Source organism: Urocitellus parryii, chromosome 3, assembly GCF_045843805.1.
Source record: "Urocitellus parryii isolate mUroPar1 chromosome 3, mUroPar1.hap1, whole genome shotgun sequence".
Taxonomy (NCBI): domain Eukaryota; kingdom Metazoa; phylum Chordata; class Mammalia; order Rodentia; family Sciuridae; genus Urocitellus; species Urocitellus parryii.
Genome location: NC_135533.1, coordinates 22933142 through 22956507, shown reverse-complemented (window position 1 = coordinate 22956507; position 23366 = coordinate 22933142). Strand labels below are relative to the sequence as shown.

The 23366-nt window shown below is 37.4% G+C and overlaps 1 protein-coding gene across 3 annotated transcripts in view; it reads left to right on the top strand.

The window, feature by feature from the left end:
• Klhdc10 (kelch domain containing 10) overlaps positions 1 to 22991 on the top strand; it is a 60566-nt gene extending 37575 nt beyond the window's left edge. For all 3 annotated transcript variants that reach the window (XM_026392782.2, XM_026392781.2, XM_026392783.2), the window contains 8 exons: positions 7166 to 7387; positions 8797 to 8951; positions 10926 to 11074; positions 12550 to 12634; positions 14129 to 14195; positions 14720 to 14767; positions 16953 to 17092; positions 18007 to 22991. In XM_026392782.2, the coding sequence (XP_026248567.1) occupies positions 7166 to 7387; positions 8797 to 8951; positions 10926 to 11074; positions 12550 to 12634; positions 14129 to 14195; positions 14720 to 14767; positions 16953 to 17092; positions 18007 to 18216 (1076 nt within the window). In that variant the 3' untranslated portion in view covers positions 18217 to 22991. The remainder of the gene's footprint in view (positions 1 to 7165; positions 7388 to 8796; positions 8952 to 10925; positions 11075 to 12549; positions 12635 to 14128; positions 14196 to 14719; positions 14768 to 16952; positions 17093 to 18006) is intronic.
• The last annotated feature ends 375 nt before the right edge of the window (positions 22992 to 23366 follow it).

The window sequence follows — 23366 nt, the reverse complement described above, 5'->3', positions numbered from 1 at the left end:
GCAAGCACTCTACCACTGAGCTGTATCTCCAGCCTTTTCTTTCTTCCTTCCTATTTTTTCCTCTCCTTCTCTTCCTTCCTCTCTCCCTTTCTCTCTCTCCTTCCCTCTCTCTCTTCTCTTTTCTTCCTTCCTTCCTTCCTTCTTTCCTCCCTCTCTCCCTCTTTCCCTTTCTTTTTCTTGATAAGTTACCCAGCTGGCCTCAAACTTGCCATAGAACTGCCTCAGCCCATTGAGGAGCTGGGATTACAGGTGTGGACAATGTATTGAACTCACTTAGTCTTTTTTGACATTGATATTTTTGAACAATTATAGAATAGTCTATATACTGGTTATAGACTCTTCCTTAGTTTGGGCTTGTCTGTTTTATCATGATTACATTCTCCTCATGCATTTTGGGCAGGACTACTCCTGAAGTAATGCTGTGCTCATCTTATTGAAGTAATGTTGACTGATTTGTCCCATTACTGGTGATGTTAACTTTGATCACCTGGATAAGATACTGTCTGTCCAAGGCACTTTTTATAGATTTAACAAACTGAAATTCATTGCAAGAGTAAATGGAGAAAAATAGCCAAGAAGTTTTTGAAAAAAGTAATAGAAAATTTTGTCCTCCCCAGTATTGAAAGATACTTCAAAGCTATAATAATTAGAACGGTAGTTTAATGCTATAGGAATAGGTAAATGGACAGTGAAACTGAATAGAGCCCAGAAGCCAATGTATATATATATATATATATATATATATGCATCATTTTAGTAAAGGTGCACCTAGAGCATGACAGCTATCTCAAGGATGCTTTGCTCAGCACTTGAAACTAATTTATGCTAACACTACAGTTTGTGATAGCAAGTTTCTTTTATTGCTGCTGTCATAGACAATAAGATAATCGTATCCTAAGAAGCCAAGAGCTCTTTGTATATGCATCTCATACTGGATGTGGAGCTCCTGTGGTAGGAGATGCTTACATAACCAATAAGTAATATTGTGGGCTAGCATGAATGGATTGCTTTGGTCTTGAGCTGCCTGGGCTCTGGGAGCAGTAAAAAATTCTGCCCACTGATTGAGGGCAGGAGTCCGCTGGACCAGGCTTTCTTGGCTTTCCTGTCCAGGCTTCCAGGGGCACAACTGAAGACGTGTCTTTTATTGGAGAGATAATGGTTATTTTGTATTTGGAAATAAGTGACCAATTATATATCTTTAAGCCATTTTGTATGTATGTATTTATGTATTTATTTATTTATTTTTAATTAGTTGTTGATGGACCTTTATTTTATTTATTTGTAGGTGGTGCTGAGAATTGAACCCAGTGCCTCACACATTCTAGGCAAGCGTGCTACACTGAGCCACAACCCATCCCAATATTTTGTATTTATAATTAGTACTTTTAGCAACAAAAGTTTTTTTTTTTTAATTTTTTTAAATGGCCTCAGCACAAACAGTGAATGGCACATTTGGAGGTGGCTATATCTTTTAAGTAACAGACTTAAGCAATAAGTGTTATGTGCTACTTTATCTGTAAGCTTCTACATTTAAGATTGTGATGTGGCTTTATACTTATTATATATATGTGTGTATTTATATATAATTTAAATTATATATACATGTACATTCTTTAAGAGCAGTGAATTTTGTGCCCATGCTGATTAGACTTGAATATTAGGAGTTTCCTAATTCTACTCTAGAACCGTCAATTTATATGGAATAGGGATGGCATTTCAAGTGAGTGTAGTAGAGATGGCTATCCTTAAGTGGTTTGAGGTAGTCTATCCATTTTTTTGGATAGGGCCCTACCTCATGTAATACTAAAAAAAAGTTCTGAGTGTAAATTTAAATTCTGAATATAAAATCAAAACTATGAATTAACTGGAAATAAATAACTATTTTATAATGGTGCATATATAAATAAAATATTAAAGCAAGGGAGCTATAAAAAAATTGAGGGATTCAATTACACAAAACCTCTGTATGCTAAAAAATACCATAAACAAAATTAAAAGACAAGAAGTAAGCTGGAAGAAAAAAAATAATTTCTTAAAATCTGTGAGAAGATGACCTAATAGAAAAAGTGGGCAAAAGATATGATAAGGCAATTCCTAAAAGAAAAAATATAAATGGGCCAATAAACATGTGAACTAGTAAAATCAGGGAAATGCAAATTAACCTGGCATCAATTTGTGCTCATCAGATTGGCACAAATGAAAAGGTTAAAGAGGGCGTGAATAAATAGATTTTTCCATACACATTGCTGGGAGTATAAATTGGTCATCTTTTTGAGAGCAGTGTGGCTCTATAACAATATTGTGTCTGTAATAATTTCAAATGAGTATTCCCTTAACCCAGAAATTCGACTTCCAGGAACACTCATACATTTGCATATGAATATGTAGAGAAAGCTTCGTAATAATGAAAACATTGAGAACAACCTAATCATCTGTCATATTATCTCAGACAGCTAGTTTCATTCTGCCTCTGGGCTAGAAATTAAAACCTATTTCCCTGGTTACCATAAGTTCCTGCTTTCTCCCTGGGGTTAAGAACAGTGCCTGCGAATGGAAAGAGAATATGAACTCAGATAACCCAGGTACACAACCCTGCAACTGCCTGGTCTCCTCTAGCTAGTGAGTTTACCTCTGACCCTGGTGTGGTGTCACATGCCTGTAATCCCAGCAACTCAGGAGGCTGAGGCAGGAGGATAGATAGTTCCAGGCCAGCTTCAGCAACTTAATGAGAATCTGTTTCAAAATAAAAAAGGCTAGGGATGTAGCGCAGTGGTAAAGCATCCCTAGGTTCAATCCCCAGTAATCCTCCCAACTAAAAAAAAATGTTTATCTCTGTGTATAGATAATTTTTCTTTTCATTTTGTTGGTGCTGGGTTTGGAACCCAGGGTCTCACACATTCCAGCCAAGTACTCAACCACTAAACCATGTCCCAGCACACACATACCCCCTAGCCTCTGAGGATTGAACTCAGGGGTGCTCTACTACTGAGCTACTTTCCCACCCTTTTTCCTGTTTTTGTTTTTTTTTTTTTAATTTAAAACAGGATCTAAGTTGGTAAGGCTGGCTTTAAACTTGTGATCCTCCTGCCTCAGATTCCTGTGTCACTGGGATTACTGGTATGTGCCACAATACAGGGCTCTAGCCCCATTTTTTTTTTTACTTCTGCTTTTTTTTTTTTTAAATTTTTTAGGTGTAGTTGTACACAATGACTTTATTTTATTTATTTATTTTTGTGTGGTGCTGAGAATTGAACCCAGGTCCACACATGTGCTAGGTGAGTGCTCTACCACTAAGCCACAACCCCAGCCCCTACTTCTGCATTTTTTAATAGGCATTCCCAAACCAAGTAACCCAATTCTATGGGTGATTTTATTAGCAGCAAGGTAGTTTTTAAGAAAGGGATTTGTACATGGAGAATTTGGGAGAGCATTCAGAGAGCTACTTTAGACTCTAAAACCCAGTTTCATTTTTGTCAATGTTGAGGAGCATATGCTGTATTCCATATAATGAAAATTAATGCTTAATATCCATGGTATTCACCCTGACAAATATCTCTGATTTATTAAAAATGAAGTGGCTCTCTAATATGTTAATCGCTCTTGGCTATAAATATGAGAAAGAAATCTAGTTTCCAGGGCTGGGGATGTGGCTCAAGCGGTAGTGCGCTCGCCTGGCATGTGTGCGGCCCGGGTTCGATCCTCAGCACCACATGCAAACAAAGATGTTGTGTCCGCCGAAAACTAAAAACATAAGTATTAAAAAAACTCTCTCTCTCTCTCTCTCTCTCTCTCTCTCAAAAAAAAAAAAGGAAATCTAGTTTCTGACTAGAAAAAGAGGAGTGAGTCACCTGTGTACGCCCAGCAGGAAGGTTAACATTTATCAAACATAGATCAGATGCTCTTTACTCAGTAGTTTAATTTGCATAGATCATGAAATTATTAACAGAGGCCAATAATAATTGGTTTAGACTTGCACTGTCCAATAGAAATATTATGTGGGTCAAAAAGTTTTGTAAGTAGCCACATGAACAGTAAAAAAAAAAAAGTGATGTATATTTGAAATATTATTTCAACATGCAATCAACATAAAAACTAGAATTTCATTTTCTTTTTGGAGATCTTTGAAATCCAATGGGTTTAACATAGTCTCAGTTGGACTAGCCACATTTAAAGTGTCTAATAGCCATATGTGGCCAGTGGCTGGCTATGGCATTGACCAACGAAGGGCCAGACTGTAAGCTCTAGAGGACATAGATAGTAATTGGTTTATCATTGTATACCAGGAGCTGGTATACCATAGTACGTAGCTGGTGTCCAATTTTTTTATTTGTAAATATTTTTTATTTGTAGTTGGACACATACCTTTATTTTATTTATTTTTATGTGGTGCTAAGGATTGAACCCAGGGCTTCACACATTCTAGATGAGTGCTCTACCTCTGAACCACAACCCCAGCCCCCAATAATATTTTCACTCAATGAGTGGATGAATGAACAAACATAAAATCATTATCTCATTGACTCAACTGTAATCCATGTGACTGAGTCATGTTTGTTACAGAAATAATTGGTAGTAAACTTATAATACCTTTCTTGCTGTATGGTCATTTAGAGAAAAATCTAGAATATGTTGTATTTCTTTTCATATTTGCTCAAAAATAGCTTTAAAAATTATCTACTGGCTGCAGATAATAGAACAAATAACAGAGTTCTTTGAGTTCCTATCTGTGTAATTGTGATTGTCTTGATATTAGTTCTTGGAAGCATTGCTGTCTTTTTTTCCCTGCAAGACTGAGGATTGAACTCGGGGCTTTATACGTGTTAGGCAAGCACTTCATCACTGAGCTACATCCCTAGCCCATTATAAAATTTTATTTTGAGACAGGGTCTCACTAAATTGGCAAGACTGGCCTCAAACTTGCCCTTCTCTTGCCCCAGCCTCCCAAGTAGCTGGGATTATAGGCATGAGCTACTACACCTGATTTGCATTGTGTTTTGAGAAGACCATTTCATAATCCAATACCTATCCCCTAGATCATATCTTTCTCTCCCTTCCCCCTTCTCACCTTCTCTTTCTCCCTCTTCCTTTTTGGTTTGGTGGGGGAGATTGACCCTATGGCCTCACACAAACCAAGCACATACTCTACCACTGAGCCCCATCATCTGTCTCTTAAGCATAATAATATCAAAGTCCACAGAGAGTGGGACACTGTTTTGATGATCCCTGTCACTGTTGACTTTTACCAGAATTGAAGTCAACCAAACTTTGGACCTGTTAATATATCTCCAACTATTTTAGGTGTTGTGGGTGATATAGGATAATTATTACACATGATCTTTGTCTTTGAGCTTATTCTCTATTTGGAGAGGAAAACAAGCTGATTAAATGAATAGAGTAGAATTAAATGCAAATTAGCTGGCTCCTAACTTTGATCAGTGTTTTTCTTTGTGCCTAGGCTTGGTTATAGGAAGGTGAGTACTAATACTTTCCTCTTTCCTCAAATAGTTCACAGCCTCCTGGAAAGATGCATATTTAAACCAATATACATTTTAACATAAATAAATCTGTGAAGTACAGTAATAATATCCCCACATATAGATGAGGAGGCTGAGGCTCAGTAAAGGTCAGTGACTTGCTCAAGGTAGCAGACAGAAAGAACCTGGATTCAGACCTGGATATGAGGAGGGTACTTGGCTCTCTTTCTTCCATACCACATTCTTCTGTTTTCAGAGCTCTAGAAAGAGAAACTGAATTCTTCATTTAAGGTAAATTGTGGCTCATTGGTAAATACACCAACTGATTTTAGTTTACTGCTGTTATATTCATGTATTTACATGGTTATCGTACAATCATCTTTTTAATTGTATACATCTATCTTAGAATATGAGGAGTATGGACCCAAATCAGAAGGGCCCTAGGTCCTTAATGAGAAAGGGCTGCAAGGGATATTTGGAGACATTTTATCTACTAGGGACTGAAGGGCCAGGCCAAGAATAAGGGAAGGACTCTGGGTTTCCCAAAAAGAGGGGCAAGAGAGAGAAAATAGGCTTTAAAATCCTGGGCCAAGGTCTTGGTCTTTGAGCAGTAAGGAACCATCAAATTTTTAGTTGCTCTAGATCTGTGCAAAATTTCTTTTCAGTTCTTATTTAAAAGCATACCCTAGAAAGTGGGATTTTGATTTTTAAAAAATAATGTAAGGCCTGTGATGTTTATCAAATGTCTAACAGTACCCTATATATTAATTAATATTATACTAGAATGTATTACTAACATGTGAAAGTAGGTTAATCTTTAGGATAATAGACAGCTACAGTAGTGTCTTGTTCTATCCCATATATATTTAAGGATCTTTGTTCTATAGTTCTTTAAGGGTTTATGTGGATTAGTATAAAAATTTGTAAGGATAATAGAAATAATATAAAGTTTTGGGTTTTTTTAACTCTAAAATAACCTTAAAGTATATTTTAGTGAACTAGTTGATATAATTTAAACCTCAGAGAACTTTCAAGTATAAATTATAGAAATATCTTTTCTTAAACTTACTTTTAATAGAATGAAAAATATTATTTGAGATACTTGTAAGGATATTCTTTGTTAAATATCTGGAACTGTTTTTAAATTTAAAATTTTTCTTTGACCCCTTGAAAGCCAGTTTTCTTTTAAAGTATATAAGTATATATTGTGGAAAAATCATAGATTTATGTGTGTGTATTTTTATTTATACATGACTCATTCACATTTGTGGTTATATTTATGTAGTTCTCTAATATTCACAGTTTAGTTTTCCTGTGTTTTTTTCTCTAAGGAAATAAGAAATTTATCCTGTTAGTTTTTAGATTACCAAGCCTCATTTTTTTCTTTTCTTGAAAATTCCAAGTTGTCAGCCATTTTCTTGAGTTTATCATGCTATGCAACCTTCCTTGGGAAATATCTTTTTACAGTTACTAAAATTTAAAAGTAGTCATATGAAATAAAAATGGAGACTAGCTCCTTAAATCTTAAGTAGTATGTGCGAATGTATAAAATAACCTAAACAAATGAAAAGTACATTCATGTTATAAATCTTACCTGATTCCCTTTTAAAGCTCAAATGGTTGTTATCCAGTTTTGTTTGTGCTTTCTATCTAGTGGGCCACTTGTGGAAAAGGGTCTTCTTCTCTCCTAGGCCACAGACCTCCACCAGCACGCAGTGGACATCGTTGTGTGGCAGATAATACCAATCTGTATGTGTTTGGAGGTTATAACCCAGACTATGATGAATCGGGAGGGCCAGATAATGAAGACTATCCTCTCTTCAGGGAGCTTTGGAGGTATCATTTTGCAACAGGAGTATGGCACCAAATGGGCACAGATGGCTATATGCCCCGGGAATTGGCATCTATGTCACGTGAGTGCAAACAGTTTTGAATTTTTTATTTTATGAAATATCTGAGAGTCCAGGTTCACTATCTACATGTTCCTTGTTAATAATTTATAACATTGTAATATGTTAAACCTTTTTAATATGCATTTTACTCTGGTAATAATATAGCATGGTGATTTAGAATTAAGTCCTGAGTTTGAATCCATTTATATATCATTTTACTGCCAGATGTTTTAGCTTTAATTTCCTTACCTGTAAAATTGGATTAATAATATCTCAGAGGTTTTAATAAAAAGCATCATAATATGCAAGGGAAAATGTTTTCAGAGATCAATAAATAGGGTTATAATGATGAGAGTAAGTAGCTATTGAAATACTTAACACACATTATCTGTTTAATCCTTACAGCATCCCTGTGATGCAGTTACTACAGTGATTGCCATTTGTACAAATGAAGAAACTGAGACTTTTAGAGTCCCTAAGGTTAATGGTTAAGAGTGAAGGTTCTGGAGCCAAACTGCCTGGGATTAAATCCCAGCTTGGCAAGGTTCTTTTTAGGAAACCCTCAGCAAGTTATTTGAACTGCTCTCCACCTCTGTTTAATCATCTATAAAAAAGGGAGAGATAATAATAGTTCCTGCCTCGTAAAATTGCTGTGAAAATAAAGTTAAGTTAGGGAAGTTAAATATCTTCTGAAGGTCACAGCCAATTCTTGCTGGCTCTAGAGCCCAGCTGTTGACCACTATAGTGTATCAGTTTAAAATATGGTTTTTTAAAATAGTCACTGAAATAATACAGTGGTACTATTTTGAGAGATGGAGAAAACAGGCATGAGAGAGAGAGAGAAAAGGGGGAGAGAGAAAGGAGAACGTGTGTGTTGGTGGGGTGGCAGGAACAGAAGAGAGAGTGTTCCCTATAGGATATTAGTATGCAGTATATTAGTATAGTAGTATTTGATAAGGGATTAAGATGTCAGAAACCACAATTTAAATGTGGAGATCATTTCTCTGACACACACTCAATGATCCTGTACTCTCTTCATCCTGAGTCCCCTGGGGGTTTATGATATTTTTGGTTTTCCTCTACTTTATCACATACTTGAACTGTCTTGAGCAACAGTGGCATATTATAGTTCATAGAACTCAGCATTGCTGTATACATGGCATTTAATAGATTTCATAGATACATACTGACTGTGTATCATACTCCTAATGGTGAAACTATATGATATAGTCCACACAGTATGAATTATACCTTTTTCTGCAGAACTTTATAGTAGTTAGATGTTGGGTTGCTAATTAGATAAAATAGCCAATGGCTGGGCTAGCTTACAAGATCACTAGATATTTTTTAGTTTTTCAGCTATTCTGAGTTTGTGTGAGAACACATTCCAGGTAGCCAGTACATAAATGGAATTTGTGCTTCCTTCTCAGTTGTGCTGCATGGAAACAACCTGTTAGTGTTTGGAGGTACAGGCATTCCATTTGGTGAGAGCAACGGCAATGATGTCCATGTCTGTAATGTGAAGTACAAGAGATGGGCTTTACTCAGCTGTCGGGGGAAGAAACCCAGTCGTATATATGGACAGGTAACAGTCTGTGGCCAGTTACTGTGGTTGTATGTTCATATTTTTCTAGCCGTGTCAGGATATTTATATTGCTACTTTTTTAAGGGGGATGGTTACTGAGGATTGAACCTGGGGTGCTCTACCACGGAGCTACATCCCTAGTCCTTTTTTGTTTTGTTTTTAATTTCCAATTTTGAGACAGGATCATGCTAAATTATTGAGGCTGGCCTTGAACTTGCAATCCTTCTGCTCCAGACTCCCGAGTTTGTAGGATTACAGGCACGCAACATGCTGCTGGTCTTTTTTAAAAATGGAGAATGAATTCAGTGTGATTAATATTTGATTTTTCAGTTCTGATGTGAAACTTTAATTTTGCCATTTCTCTCCTTTTTCCTTCACTTTTTGTTTCTAATCCAGTTTAGGGCCATCATCTAGGCCTGTTTGGAAGTTTCTTTAAATGTTAGAACCTCACCTCATCTCCACACCAAATGAGAGACTGGGCTCTAGGACAGTCTACAACCTGTCATTTTTAGAATGATGGGCGAGAAGGCTCTTCATAGAATCCTAAGTAGTACAGTAGATGATCCCTATACTTGGCTAAGAGGCTTTTACATGAGCTTAAACATTGTGCAGGTTAGTTTAGGTTCCAGTGTTTCAACCTTAGATTTGCAAAGTTATATCCAGAAAGATAGGGAGCTGCCCACTCTACACTAGAGACTCTTTGAAAATAATGGACTAAGTTAAAATACCACGGTTTGATTTCTTTATTGACTAACTGGCACTGGTACTGATAAACAGCTTGTGAACTTTAGCTTTGAAAGGGGCACATACTGGACCATACTCTCTATCTGACCACAGTGATAACGATAGCTGAATTTATATTGAAGAAGAGATTGATGGACGCTATTGTGTTCCTGAGACTGCCAACTCTAGCCTTCCTATCTACAGAATTCTCATGGCTTATTTTCATCTCTGCTGTTGCTTCTTGAGAACATTTTTCTTCAGATTGCTTAGAAAGAGAAGTAGCTTTCAGTGGAAATGTTCATGTCATGATCGGTACATTCTTGACTAGGACTCTAAGAATCATTTCTCCTTACCTTTCTAGGTAGAATTCACAAAACTTTACCATTCTAAAGGGAATCTCCAGGTTCTAAAAATATTACCTAGATTCCTCAAAATCTTTACTCCTTTGAGAGTCTGATATTTATTTTTTATTATTCTGAGACAAGGTGTCTTGCTGTATTGCCCAGACTGGCCTCTGTTTCTTGGGCTTAAGCAATTGTCCTGCCTCAGCTCTCTAAGTAACTGGGACTACAGGCATGTACCACCGACCCAGCTTTAGGGTCTGGTATTTTTTTAAAATATATTTTTGTTGTAGATGAGCACAATACCTTTATTTATTTTTATGTGGTGCTGAGGATGGAACACAGTGCCTCATAACTGTGAGGCAAGTGCTCTACCCCTGAGCCACAATCCCAGCCCTGGGTCTGGTATTTTTAATGGTTAAAAAGTACAAGAGATCTGGGTGCAGCAGCGCACACCTATAATCCCAGGCGCTCCGGAAGCTGAGGCAGGAGGATTGCAAGTTCAAAGCGAGCCTCAGCAACTTAAGGCTGAGCAACTTAGCGAGACCCTATCTCTAAATAAAAAACAAAACAAACAAACAAAAAAGGGTTGGAGATGTAGCTCAGTGGTTGAGTGCCCCTGGGTTTAATCCCCAGTAAACAAACAAACAAAGTTCAAGAGAATTTCATAAAACCTGATTTGGGCCATTTAACAAGTTTACATTTTGTAATCAAGTGTTAAGTCATTCTTGGGCTGGGGTTGTGGCTCAGTAGTAGAGCACTTGCCTCACATGCATGAGGCACTGGGTTCCATCCTCAGCACCACATAAAAATAAAAAAAAAAAGATATTGTGTCCATCTATAACTAAAAAGATATATATATTTTTAAAAAGTGTTAAGTCATTCTTGTCTGCTTTTCCTTGTTACCCAGGCAATGGCTATCATCAATGGCTCCCTTTATGTCTTTGGGGGGACAACTGGCTATATTTACAGCACAGACCTGCACAAGTTAGATCTCAATACCAGAGAGTGGACACAACTGAAACCAAACAACCTGTCCTGTGACCTGCCGGAAGAGAGGTAAGCTTCTAATATTAAAGCATACTAAGATTGATCTCTTTTAGAATATTGGTAATGTGAAGAAAATCCAATGACCCTGATTACTATAGCTAATTGGCTGTGAGATCTCAGGTCAGCAGTAAAGAAAGGTATTCTAGTGAGAATATGACATTTCCCCCTGAACTGTAAAATGTTTTCATGTTATTTCCTCTTACACTTTTTAATCTTTCTGTAATACTTTGAAGAAGAAACCAATGGTAGCAAAAGTTCATATTGGTGATCAATGAATGTTGATTGGATAGGTGGATGGGTGAAAAAGTTTATTTGTTTTAAATGCTCTGTTAAACATTCCAGTGTCACATAGTTCTCTCTAGTGGCTTTCTACTAGTAGTCCTAGACCTTTCACTTTCCTTTCCTAATAGTAGTTGCCTCTTAGAATTCCTTAAAAAACTTGAAATTATTTCCCCTCAAGTTTAAAAGAAAGACAGCAAATAATTTTTTAATTCAGTGTTTAGTCTATCCAGTGTCTTTTTTTTTTTTTTTTGCCTTTAAACAAAATGGCTATGGATGCTAAGGAAGCACCTATAATATTTATCTTTTGTATGGTATATTAGTGGTCTGATTATCGCAAAACTCCCATGAGAAGACTTGGGAGACAGCCTGATACTGGAATGATTTCAATGAAATTTATTTTATCCGCACTAGATTTTTTAGGGAAAGAAGGAAGTAGATTTCAAAGTAGTTTGACCTGGTTGCCTTCTTTGAATCATTTTATGGACATATTATAAATTATTTCAGCTTTTAGCTAGACTAGACTGCCTGGATAAAAATCCTGGTAGGTATTTCATATCACAGTTCTATATAGCATAGTTTTCTGCAAAATAAGGGTTCTAATTTGAAAACTCACATCTAGGGTCTCTAATTAAATGTAGGTAGATCACTTTTTAAAACTCCATAAAAAGACTGAGCTCAGGGGTGAGTGCTTGCCTAGCATATATGAGGCCCTGAGTTCAGTCCCCAGCACTGCAAAAATAAAACTGTAACCATTTCCCCCTTATGCAAAGTTATCACAAAAAGATGTTAAAAAATACAAATAAGCAAAAATGAAAAAAAATTAAAAATTAAATTTAGAGATTACTAGGATTAACATTTTAGGTTATATTTTATAGTCATTTTCTATGTGTATTGCATATCTATACATTTTTAATGAGATTATGGCCTATCTACTTTGGTGTAACTGCTTTTTTTTCAGTAAATATCATGAAAAGAGGTTGTCAATATATTAATCTCCTTGGTGCCTACATTCTTATTGATTGTATATTAACCCATTTCTGTGTATTCTGTAATTCATTTAACCAGTTTTCACTGTGGTTAAACACTTAGGTTATTCCCAGTAATTTTTATTATAAATAATGATGAAATAAAAATATTATAGCTAAACCTTAGTTAGATCATTTTTGACTTAATTATAAATATTTTGGGGGGTATATTTTCAGGTACAGACATGAAATTGCTCATGATGGGCAGAGGATTTACATCTTGGGAGGTGGTACTTCCTGGACAGCTTATTCCTTAAACAAGGTACATTTAAAAAAAAAAAAAGAAAGGAAAAAAAAAAGGATAGGGAGAAGAGTAGACAGAGGCATGTGTCTTACTAAGCGAAATAATTCTATTGCTTTAGGTATTTTAATTTTCAAGCATCCTCCTCATCAACACCTGCTTTGTGGTAGATGCTTTTTATAATATAAGGCTGAATTCTGCTCCCGATACTCTTCAGTTGACAGTTGCATTTATCACACACTGAGAGTATATTATGAAAATTATCCCTTCATGCTGGATGAGGAAAATGACTAGAAGGGAAGTATAGTAGCTTGAATGGGGCAATGAATTAGAATCAGAATCAGGATTCTCACAATGTCACATCCCTCTCATCGTCGATGCTAAAAAGAATAGACATTTTTAGGAATACACATGACTAATTTTAGAAAGCTGAGTTCTGAAGAGCTTTTATTCACCCATCCTTGTGGCATTTCTGAAATGTCATGGTTACATATCCCAAGGGAAATCTCAATTAGGCAACAGAGTTCTTGGTGTGCTTTGAAACATTATTGAACTTTTCAAATTTTGTCAAAGCTATCTTCCCATATTTCCTTACCAAAGCTTGCTTTAAAATGATACATATTCACTGTAGAAAATGTGGAAGTTACAGAGCAGATAGCACACAGAAGAAAATCAAGTGTCGTGTGCACTTCTACTTTTTATTCCACTTTTTTCCCCTGTGAATTTAAAAAATTATTATCATATATGTGCTTAATTTTCAACTGTCCTATTTTATTTAATATGGAAAGATCAGAAGCTGGGTGTGGTGGTACATGCTAGTAATCCTAGCTGCTAGAAAAACTGAGTCAGGAGGATCCCAAGTTCAAGGCTAGCCTGGGCAGTTTATCAAGACTTTATCTTAAAATAAAAAATAAGGGCTGGGGCTGTAGCTCAGTGGTAGAGTGCTTGCCTAGCATGCATGAGGCACTGGGTTCCATCCTCAGCACCACATAAAAAAATTAAATAAAGATATTGTGTCCACCTAAAACTAAAAAATAAATATTGAAAAAAAAAAAAAACGCAAAATAAAAGGTGGTGGGAATGTAGTTCAGTGGTAAAGTAGCCCAGGTTTAATCTTCAGTATTATGGGGTGGGGTAGGGTGAGGAGGAAAAAAAAAAAAAAGGAAATACCAGAGAAAAGCAAAGGAAAAGAAGAATTTTTTTCAACCCAGAATATTTGCGTAGGCTGTTGTTAAAAATTCAGTATTCTGGGGCTGGAGATTAAATAAACATATTGTGTCTACCTATCAGTAGAGTGTTTGCCTAGCATGTACAAGGTCCTGGGTTCAATCCTCAGCACCACAAAAAAAAAAGAAAAAAAATAAGTTATTCTATATGGGAAATCTCTGTTCCTTGTGCTCAGTTTTTTTAAAAAACTACTCTAAAAAATATGTCTATTTAAAAAAAATTTTTTTCAGGCTAATTAAAATTGCAAGTTATTTATCTGTATATATGTTCTTTTTTTCCCCGCCCAAGATACATGCATACAACCTTGAAACCAATGCATGGGAGGAAATTGCGACAAAACCTCATGAAAAAATAGGTAAATTAAAAGTATTAATTCATTTAACGAATTTATTTTATACTTTTACTTGTGTTTTTTTGGGGGGGAGAGGGAGGTAATTTTCTTGAGTTACATGGCAAGTAAAATATCTGTTGAACTGATATTAGAAATCACTTCTTCCTTAACACAATTATTTTTAGCAACTGAGCAAAGAATTTTACCAGGGATTATTGAATTCTGTGGCAGAAGTGGGGAAATGTGGGTGGGAAGAGAAATCAAGATCTCCCTAACTTTTTATGAGTAAAAGGGTTGGGGAAAGCCACTAGTAACCCCTGTCCCTGCACCCCACTTTGTTCCCGTGGCATCTTAGCATTGTGCTGCTATAAAGAGAGAAGTTTTGATGGCTTTTGAAATAAGGAAGGATTGGAAGGACTAGTCAATGTTTGCTTAATACAAAAAAGGGATTGTTTTGAGTTATTTACAAATATATCTTTCACTGTGTCATATCAACATCATTCCTTATCTTTCTGGGAATAATTTCTGTTTTTATGTGTGTTTGGCAGGTTTTCCTGCAGCCCGAAGATGTCACAGTTGTGTTCAAATAAAAAATGGTAAGGATTCTAAATAATATTTTGATCCATTTCTGTAATTGTATCTGCCGAGAATGACTTATTTCCTAATGATAATTTCTCAAAAGAGGTTCATAACTTTGGGAAGAATCCATTTCTGATAGTTTAAACTTAAAGGGAAAACTATAGAGTTGTGCCTCTCTTAGCAGTTGTTATGATGTAAACTAAACTAGTGTCTGGATTCCTGCAGTTAACAGAGAACTCAAAAATTGGCAATAAATAAGCTTTTATTGTATACCTAATCTTTCAGCATCTGACCTCAATAGATATCTGTGGTTATGTTTATAACACAAATAAGGGTGATTGCTTATATAGTGGAAACCTTGGTAGATATTATATTAAAATGATAGTAACTCCTTCAGAGTATTATTTCATAAAGTTTATCCTGTTCTCTGACTAATGTCAAATAGAACTAGTTCATTCTTTGGCCATATTATAACAAAGGCATTGTATGGCTTCAGAAAGCAGTAGCAGCTCCTTTATCTGAGTGTGATAATGACTCTTTTTGGGATACTTCCTGTCTTTTCATTTACAGTTTATTTTATTCTTTGATATACTTCCTCAAGTGCTTCCCCCACTCCAGGAAGGTGTGTATAAATGAGCTGGATAGACTGTATCTTTTCAACAACGTAGTTCATTCATATTTAACCAGAATTATTCTACCATTTCTAGTACAGAGGGGCTTTTTTTTTTTTTTTTTTTTTTTTAAGGGGGAGAGAGAGAGAGAGAGAGAGAGAGAGAGAGAATTTTTTAATATTTATTTTTTAGTTCTCGGCGGACACAACATCTTTGTTGGTATGTGGTGCTGAGGATCGAACCCGGGCCGCACGCATGCCAGGCGAGCGCGCTACCGCTTGAGCCACATCCCCAGCCCCAGAGAGGGGCTTTTTTTAATGCTCTGCTTTGGGGATAGGATATATAGATACTGTCATTGTTTAGCTTTGCCTCTCTGAGAATGGAGCTGTTCTTAAAAACTTTTCCTTGAATCCTAACCAAAAAAATTGTGATGTATTTTATAGTTTAATTAATTATTGGCTTAAACTTGATTTAGACCTGAATTAAGATATTTATCCGTTTGATTCTTTGTAGCCAAGCACCATACAAATGGAATTCGGCCTTAATTCTGGGCATTTAGTTAGACTATTCACATAGTCTTTATTACAAGTTGACTAACTAGTTAGAACTAACTGGTTTTACAAAAACAAAATTAAAATTCCACCTTTCCTTTGGGGAAAATTGTGTTTCTGACAAAGAGCTGTACAGATCAAATAGAGCTTCAGAATATCTTCTTTCAACTAAAGAAAGCCTAGAAGAACTTCTTTTGTGTACCCAAGCTGCACATTGCACTGAGTGCTTCTCAGGTTAAATGTCTATAGGGAAACTGAGCGCAGCAGTGTACATCTGTAACCCCAGTGATTACAGAGGCTGAGGGGGGGAAGATTGCAAGTTCCAGGCCAGGCTCAGCAACTTAGAGAGACCCTCAACAACTTTACAAGACCCCGTTTCAAAAAATAAAAAGGACTGGAGATGTGGCTCAGAGGTAAACTGCTCCTAGGTTCAATCCCCAGTATGAGAAAGGGGGAATCCATATGGAGGACATTAGTCTCTGTGGGCAAATAAATGTACGTACTTTCCAGAACATTATTTAAAAGAAGAACTTGCAACCAGTGATCTATAGATGTGTTTTGTTTGGCTCCTACGTGCATTAAATTTCTTTTGAATTAGTGGCCAATACTTATAATCAAAATACTTCATTAGAAAAAAAAATCCAGATTTTCATCTTCTCTTGAAAAAATGGAAGATCTGATAGTTACTAATCATAACCAGCTCTCTTTAGAACATGAGTACGCCTATATATTGTACTGAGACTTCCTGACATTTATTTCCCCTCAACCCCTTGCCTGGAACCTAGAGGTATTTGAATTTGAAAGGCTTGATATGAAACTTCCTAAAAAGCTTTAGCCCCTGCCCCCCAAAGACTCTTCCAACACAGTATCCCAATTCTGTTGAAGGACAAGCCAGTAGCGTGTCGGACCACACAGCTGAAGTCCTCTCTCTTATGGGGCAATCCCCTTAACTGTCAGCCAGCCTTGTGATCTATTGTAAATCACTCTGTAGCTTTGGCCCTTTTCCTTTGTGTGATCTTGGCCTTCTCTTTTTTTGATAGATGTATTCATTTGTGGGGGCTATAATGGAGAAGTGATCCTGGGAGATATCTGGAAGTTGAATCTGCAGACATTTCAATGGGTGAAGCTTCCTGCTACCATGCCAGAGCCAGTTTATTTCCACTGTGCAGCTGTTACACCAGTAAGTTCTTATTTTTGTATCTTCTTTATGTAATTGTAGATGATAAGAAAATCTTTTAGAAAAAAAATGCTGATATTGGCAAACCTTGAATTAAGAATTGTTTTTAAAAGTTCCTTTTGAAGCTAGCCCTTCCTCTGAGAAAAGGGGAGGAAAATACCAACATACCCAAGTTTAAACAAACAACATAAATGTAAAAGAAACACTACATATGGCATTTAGGTCCTGGCAATGATATCAAAGGTGTTTCCTGAGAGGGTAAAATAACTTTATTCTCCTGTACCATATTATTGAAGATATCACTGCAGAGACCTTTATTTTCAATTTTGTATTCCCAACATTTAGCATTTGGGGTACTTAGAATAGTGAAAATTTAATGGCTGGGGTTGTGGCTTAGTGGTAGAGCGCTTGCCTAGCATGTGTGAGGCACTGGGTTCAATTCTCAACACTGTGTGTAAATAAATGAATAAAATAAAGGTCCATCAACATCTAAAAAAAAAAAAGTTTTTAAAAATTTAATGTTAGTTAATAGTGAAGTTTTTTGTTGTAAAACACACACACACACACACACACACACACACACACATACACACACCTATAGTTTTTTTCTTAGTAACCCATTCATTTTTTTTAAACTCTGTTGATTTCTGTATATGTTGGGATCAGTGAAAACTTCTTTTTTTTTTTAAATTTTTTCTTAGACCTGGGATCCAGCCCAGGGCCTTTTACATGCTAGGCAAGTGCTCTACCATTGAGCTAGCTACATGCACAGCCTGAGAAATTCTGTTTCAACTCATTGGATTTAATTTGCAATGGTTTATTTGTTTTGTTAATTTTTTTCTTGCTGAGTCTTCAGCACTGGTATCTATTTCTCTTCCATTTGAATTTGTCCTCTTTTGATTGCCATTTGTTCATAGGCTGGTTGCATGTACATTCATGGAGGAGTGGTGAACATCCACGAAAACAAGCGGACTGGGTCTTTGTTTAAGATCTGGCTGGTGGTACCTAGCTTGCTGGAACTGGCATGGGAGAAGCTGCTCGCGGCCTTCCCCAACCTAGCAAACCTCTCCCAAATACAGCTTCTGCACCTTGGACTAACACAGGGACTCATCGAGCGCTTGAAATGAGGATATCTGGACTGTTCATTGATGCTGGAAATGTTAATTTAAAGAGACTCCTTTATTTATGGGCAGTGTAGGATGTGCTACAAAGAGAATTGGTTACCCTGATCAAGGCCTTATTCAGAAAATACATCAGATGCCTTTCTGTAAATTGGTTTTTAAGTTTATGGACATCTCACTTTTCCATGTGCTTTCTTCTTTGCTTCTCTTCCTCCTGCCTCAATACATACCCACATACTTTCTCTTTCTTGATGGAGTTGAGGGAAAGTTTAAAAGTACTTTAATAATGTCATTGATCAAGATAAGATAAAGAAATTTTTTAAAAAGAATTCTGGACATAATGACCATGTCAACCAATGCTCTACAGATTAAAACATCATCAACAAAAACAAAAATAAAAACGTAGTAACAGCTACAAGTAGTTTGGGGGATAGATTGAGAAAACTAACCTTGAGAATCTTGCAGGTTATTCTTAAAAAACAGGATGTTTAACTTGGTATTTTCAAGGTGTGTCTGAGTAGTTGGATTGCATGGCAGCAGTGATTGACATCTTGCTGCATGTATACCTAAGCTTAACCTTTGACTTTGGAGGAAAGTTAAGCAGCGCAGCAACTCCTGGTTAATGATATCTTTTCTCTTCCTTACGGTGCCAGCAGTTGTTAGATTGGTTTGTCCAGGAGACTTCTATGTGAGTTGTGGTCTTTGTTGTTGCTCTTAGAAATTATGGCACCAAGAATATTTTAAATTGAGAAATTTAATGTTGTTCAAGTTCTTCTTTCTAGGCAGTTTTGAAATTCTCCTGTGCTTCTCTCTCTGACTTCTTCATGGGGAAGAAATGTGTGGTGTAAATGGCCACAGAACAGGAAAGCAGGCAAAGAGCGCCTTCAGATTTGATAACTTGGCTTCTGTTCAGAATGATGGCCTTTGACTGTCACACTGGCCATTTCCTTTTCAAAACTTGCTTCTTTTCTAATCTGTGGACCATGTACCTGCCATTTCCTTAGGCAGTTGGTCCTCAATTTTCCCCGAAGCTTGCTGTCTCCTTTTCTGTCTGCTTTAATGCGCATGGTGCTGAAATTGTGTAATAATTGGATAAGTAGTCTTGAGGGAAAAGCCACAGGTCATCCTTCCTGAAACCCAAGTATCAGATACTTAGCGCAAGGAAGGAATTTGCTTTCTCATGTGTGAAATTTTAGTTCTGATTTGTTAGTTTTAAAAAGAAAAATGATATGGGTTTTCACTTGTTTTGCCAGCAGGCTGCTAGAGAGGTTGAGCAGTCGCTTGCCATGAGCATTTGGATGTGCACAGGTGTTCTCAAAGGTGCTGAAGGCATGCAAGAAGGCACAGTGCTGACCCTCCCGCCATCCCCTCACAGAGGGAGATTCATGTGGGAGATGTGGGACACATTTTTCTTTAAGTGCCTCTTTTTCACTTAGCTTTTAAAGTGATTCTTTTTTTTTCCCCCATTACCCCAGAAGGGATCTCTTTAGCTTATGTGTGGATTTAAAAATCACCTTTGACTTATTATGGCTAAAAAGATACCATCTAGTGTTCAGTTCTGGGGAAGAGACAACTGCGGCCTATAGACTTGGACTCTTAACTTCTAGGCCTTATTATATCCCATTCTTGTTGGGTTGTGTCAGAGGAACCTGTATTCTGCAGAGTCTTGTAATAAGCACTTATCTGTGAATCTGGGTCCTTCCTGGGGAGTGAGGAATGTGAGGGAGAGGCAGGAAAAGGACAGCTCCTCTAGGGGTCCCCTGCCCCCACCTCTTGCCATTCCCAATCAGTGAGGCATTTAACCTCTTACCACCCACTGCTAGGCTTGTTCCTCAGAGGAGCTCTCTCCAGAGCTTTGGTGCATGACGTCAGCCTGCCTCTGGGCATTTGTTGGGATTACATCCGAAACCAACCAAGTCATGCTGTCTAGGGTGGCAAAAGGATTTTTTTCCATTGATTTTTGCAGGGACCAAAGATTGAATGCTTAGCTTCTATGCTTAGACTTCCCTGGTCCTTGGAACATTAGCAGGTCTCTGGCTCTGCTGCACCAGAAAGCTGGAGAGAGAGGGGATCTGAGACAGTCCACACTTGCCAGCATCCTTTTTAAGCCTTCCGAGGGCAGTTTTCTTTGAGATAGATCTTGGAGGCCTGACATTGAAGACCTTGCATGTGACATTTTCATGAAAGTGCACATCCTTGGTCTACGGTGTCTTCTTTGAATATAACACTTGTGAAAATTATGTAGTATGACCAGCTCTGAGTGCTATTCACATGCACAAGTTCTGAATGCCAAATGAGACTGTGTGTATGGTGATTTAAATGAAGATGACTGGACTTTTATGTAACAGTCACCAGGCATTTTAGTATACCTATAACCAGCACTTGGAATTCCCGACACCATTACTTGATGTGGGAAAGCTTGTGCCTGATGCTCCTCTGCCTCTTTGAGGTATTCCCAGTCATCTTCCTACAGTCTGGAAATTGAAGTGCAATATATAGAAACACATATGGATATATACAGATTATATAGAGGATGTGACTATAAAGCAGCTACACTACTTTTTTGTATCTGTCTTGGCGAAGCCAGCTCATTGCTTTAGAGTAAAATTATGCCTAGAATTTTTGATGTGATCAGCTGGCTTAAGCTAAATCTTGGTAAAGCTGGATTTTCAAGTCCATATTTTCTTACTCCAGGTCATAGAGACTTATTGTTCCCTGGGTTTGTTAGAGTTGAGAATTTTTTTCCCCAGTCACCTCGTTATACTATCTCATGTTTGTGTGTTTTGCCCAGGAACAAGGAAGTCACTAGTGTAAGGTGTTTCCTACATGGGGAATCAAAACCTAATATTTGGCACTATCAGTTTTTTCACATGTACACTATTTATCTGGGAATGTAATATCTTATTAAATGATGAAAAAGATGCTTTTTTTTCATTTAATAAAGTATTTTCCACACCCTGGAGAAACCTCAGACTGATAAAGGTTAGAATAAAATGTTAACTGTTCTTCAGGAGCCAAATAAAATCCTTTCCATTGGCAGATTCTTCTTTTTTCAGGGTCTTAATGACACGATGTAAAAATTTGCTCTATACCATTCCTGTCCATTACATAACTAGATTTAAAAAGTATAATAATAAACATATTAACATTTCTAAGCAAAAGGTACATTGACAGTGACCTTTGGTTACCCACAGTAGCAAGAGTAAAGCACAGATAATTGAAATCCATAGATAATAATCAATGTTTCAACTTTTCTATCAAACAATTGATTCCTTTGTATTTCTTCTCCCTCCCGTCCCTGTGCCACACGCACCTCCTTTTCAGTGGAATGAGTAGTTAGAAAAGGGAAAGGAAGACCCCCAGAGGGGCTGGCAAGCAGCGTACACAAGAGCAGCCTGGTTAGCTACACTTGGTCCACTTGGCACTGCTGAACACTGAGCGGAGGAGCCACAGGTGCAATCCCGAATTTAGCTGTCACTCTTCAGCATCATCTCCTGCCCTGAGTTCTAGGCTGTCACTCTTAAATTACCAAAGAACTCAGCACCTGTGGGAAGAAAAAAGCTGTGTATGACAGGAAATTCCATCATTTGAACACATTGCTTTGACTCTTGATGAGTCCTTGCTTTTTTTGTTGTTGTTTTTTGTTTTCCTTTGGAGATACCTTCTCCAGTTATATCTCCCGATTGCCTGGCATATAGGAAAGGTTGGACTGTCCTTTCTGACTATGTTGGTCTTTATATCCTATAATACCAGTTTATTTTTATGTGGTCTTACAGATGTTTAGAAAGTAGCACAGGTTACCGAATTGTTTATCTGCCAGCATTCTGATGTAGCACAAAAAGCCATTTTTGCTTCTTTTTGTTTTTTTCGTCCCATTTTTCTGGCATTGAGCTCCAGGGTAGATGAGGGTTTATGGTCTTATGACCATAAGTTCCAAAAACTGGTCACCGTTGGTTTAAATTGCTTTGGTTCCTCAAATATCTTAGGACTCTAGGAGCTTTGGCAGGGCCTGAGGTAGGCTCAGTAGAGTTCTGGAACCTCCATATGTCGCCACCAGATTATATCTAGCAATGAAATTTCCCTTCTATCGTCGTGAAATTTGGTGGAAAGTGACCTCTTCCCTTGTCTGGTGTTATAAACAGAAGTTCTGAGTTGTGCTTCAAAAGTGGTACCATCTTTTGGTGTAATTTTTATGTTTTCAATTTTTACTTTTGAGATGTTTTTTAAAGGCCCTGCTTAGTCAATGTACAGGGTGAGTCAGAGACAGTTTTCAGAGAAATAGCAAGTTCACCAGGTAGTAGTAATTGCTATTTTACTAGTTACACGTATAGAATACAAAGGAAGCGTCAGGAGACACTGACTCTCTAAAGCCACTTCCTGGTACAGAGTCTATGCAGGGAGAGCCCAGGCATCTCCCAGTAAAGATACTTGCCAGTGACAAGTCACTGACTGGAAGAATCCAGGCAAGAAAGGGAAGCCTGTCTCTGAAACTGTCTCTGAGGGGTGAGCCTAGGCTGAGCTCCTCTGCAGGGTATGCTTAGGCCACACACAATGCTTGCCTTACTTTAAAGCTTTTGCCACAGTCTTGTTAAATAGTGTGAAAGTCCTTTTGCAGTCTGGTGTGCATGCCTTATGACCAGGACAGCTTTTCCACCTTCCCTGGTTTCCTACAATCAAGTGGGAAATGTAGTGAATTTACCCTGAAATGTCCAATCTGTATTTATGTACCTTGTCAGTGTTTTGCTGTTGGTTTTCTAAAACAATCTGATCAATAAATCTTATCCAAATCTATTTGGTTCAAGTCCACCTTGATTGTCTGACAGTCATTTGTATGTATATGGACTCACCTGTTTGACATAAGCATCAATCCCACCATCTCCATCAATCCCCTTACCATCTCCCTGTGGGTTAGCTTTTTTCTGTAATACCTGAGAGTCATCTGCCTCCTGGGGGTCCTTCTGTCTGCTCACCATCTGGAACTCCTGGACATGTAGTAGTTCGCTCAGTAGAAGCTACTCCCTCCACAAGGACCTCAGCAAAGAAGCAGCTGCCCCATCCTGTATTCCCCAAACAACTGCTGGGCAAGTTTGTATGGGTACATCGAGAGTTTTTCGAAGGGTTGGGGGAGATTCAGAGAATTTGAAAGGAAAATGGAA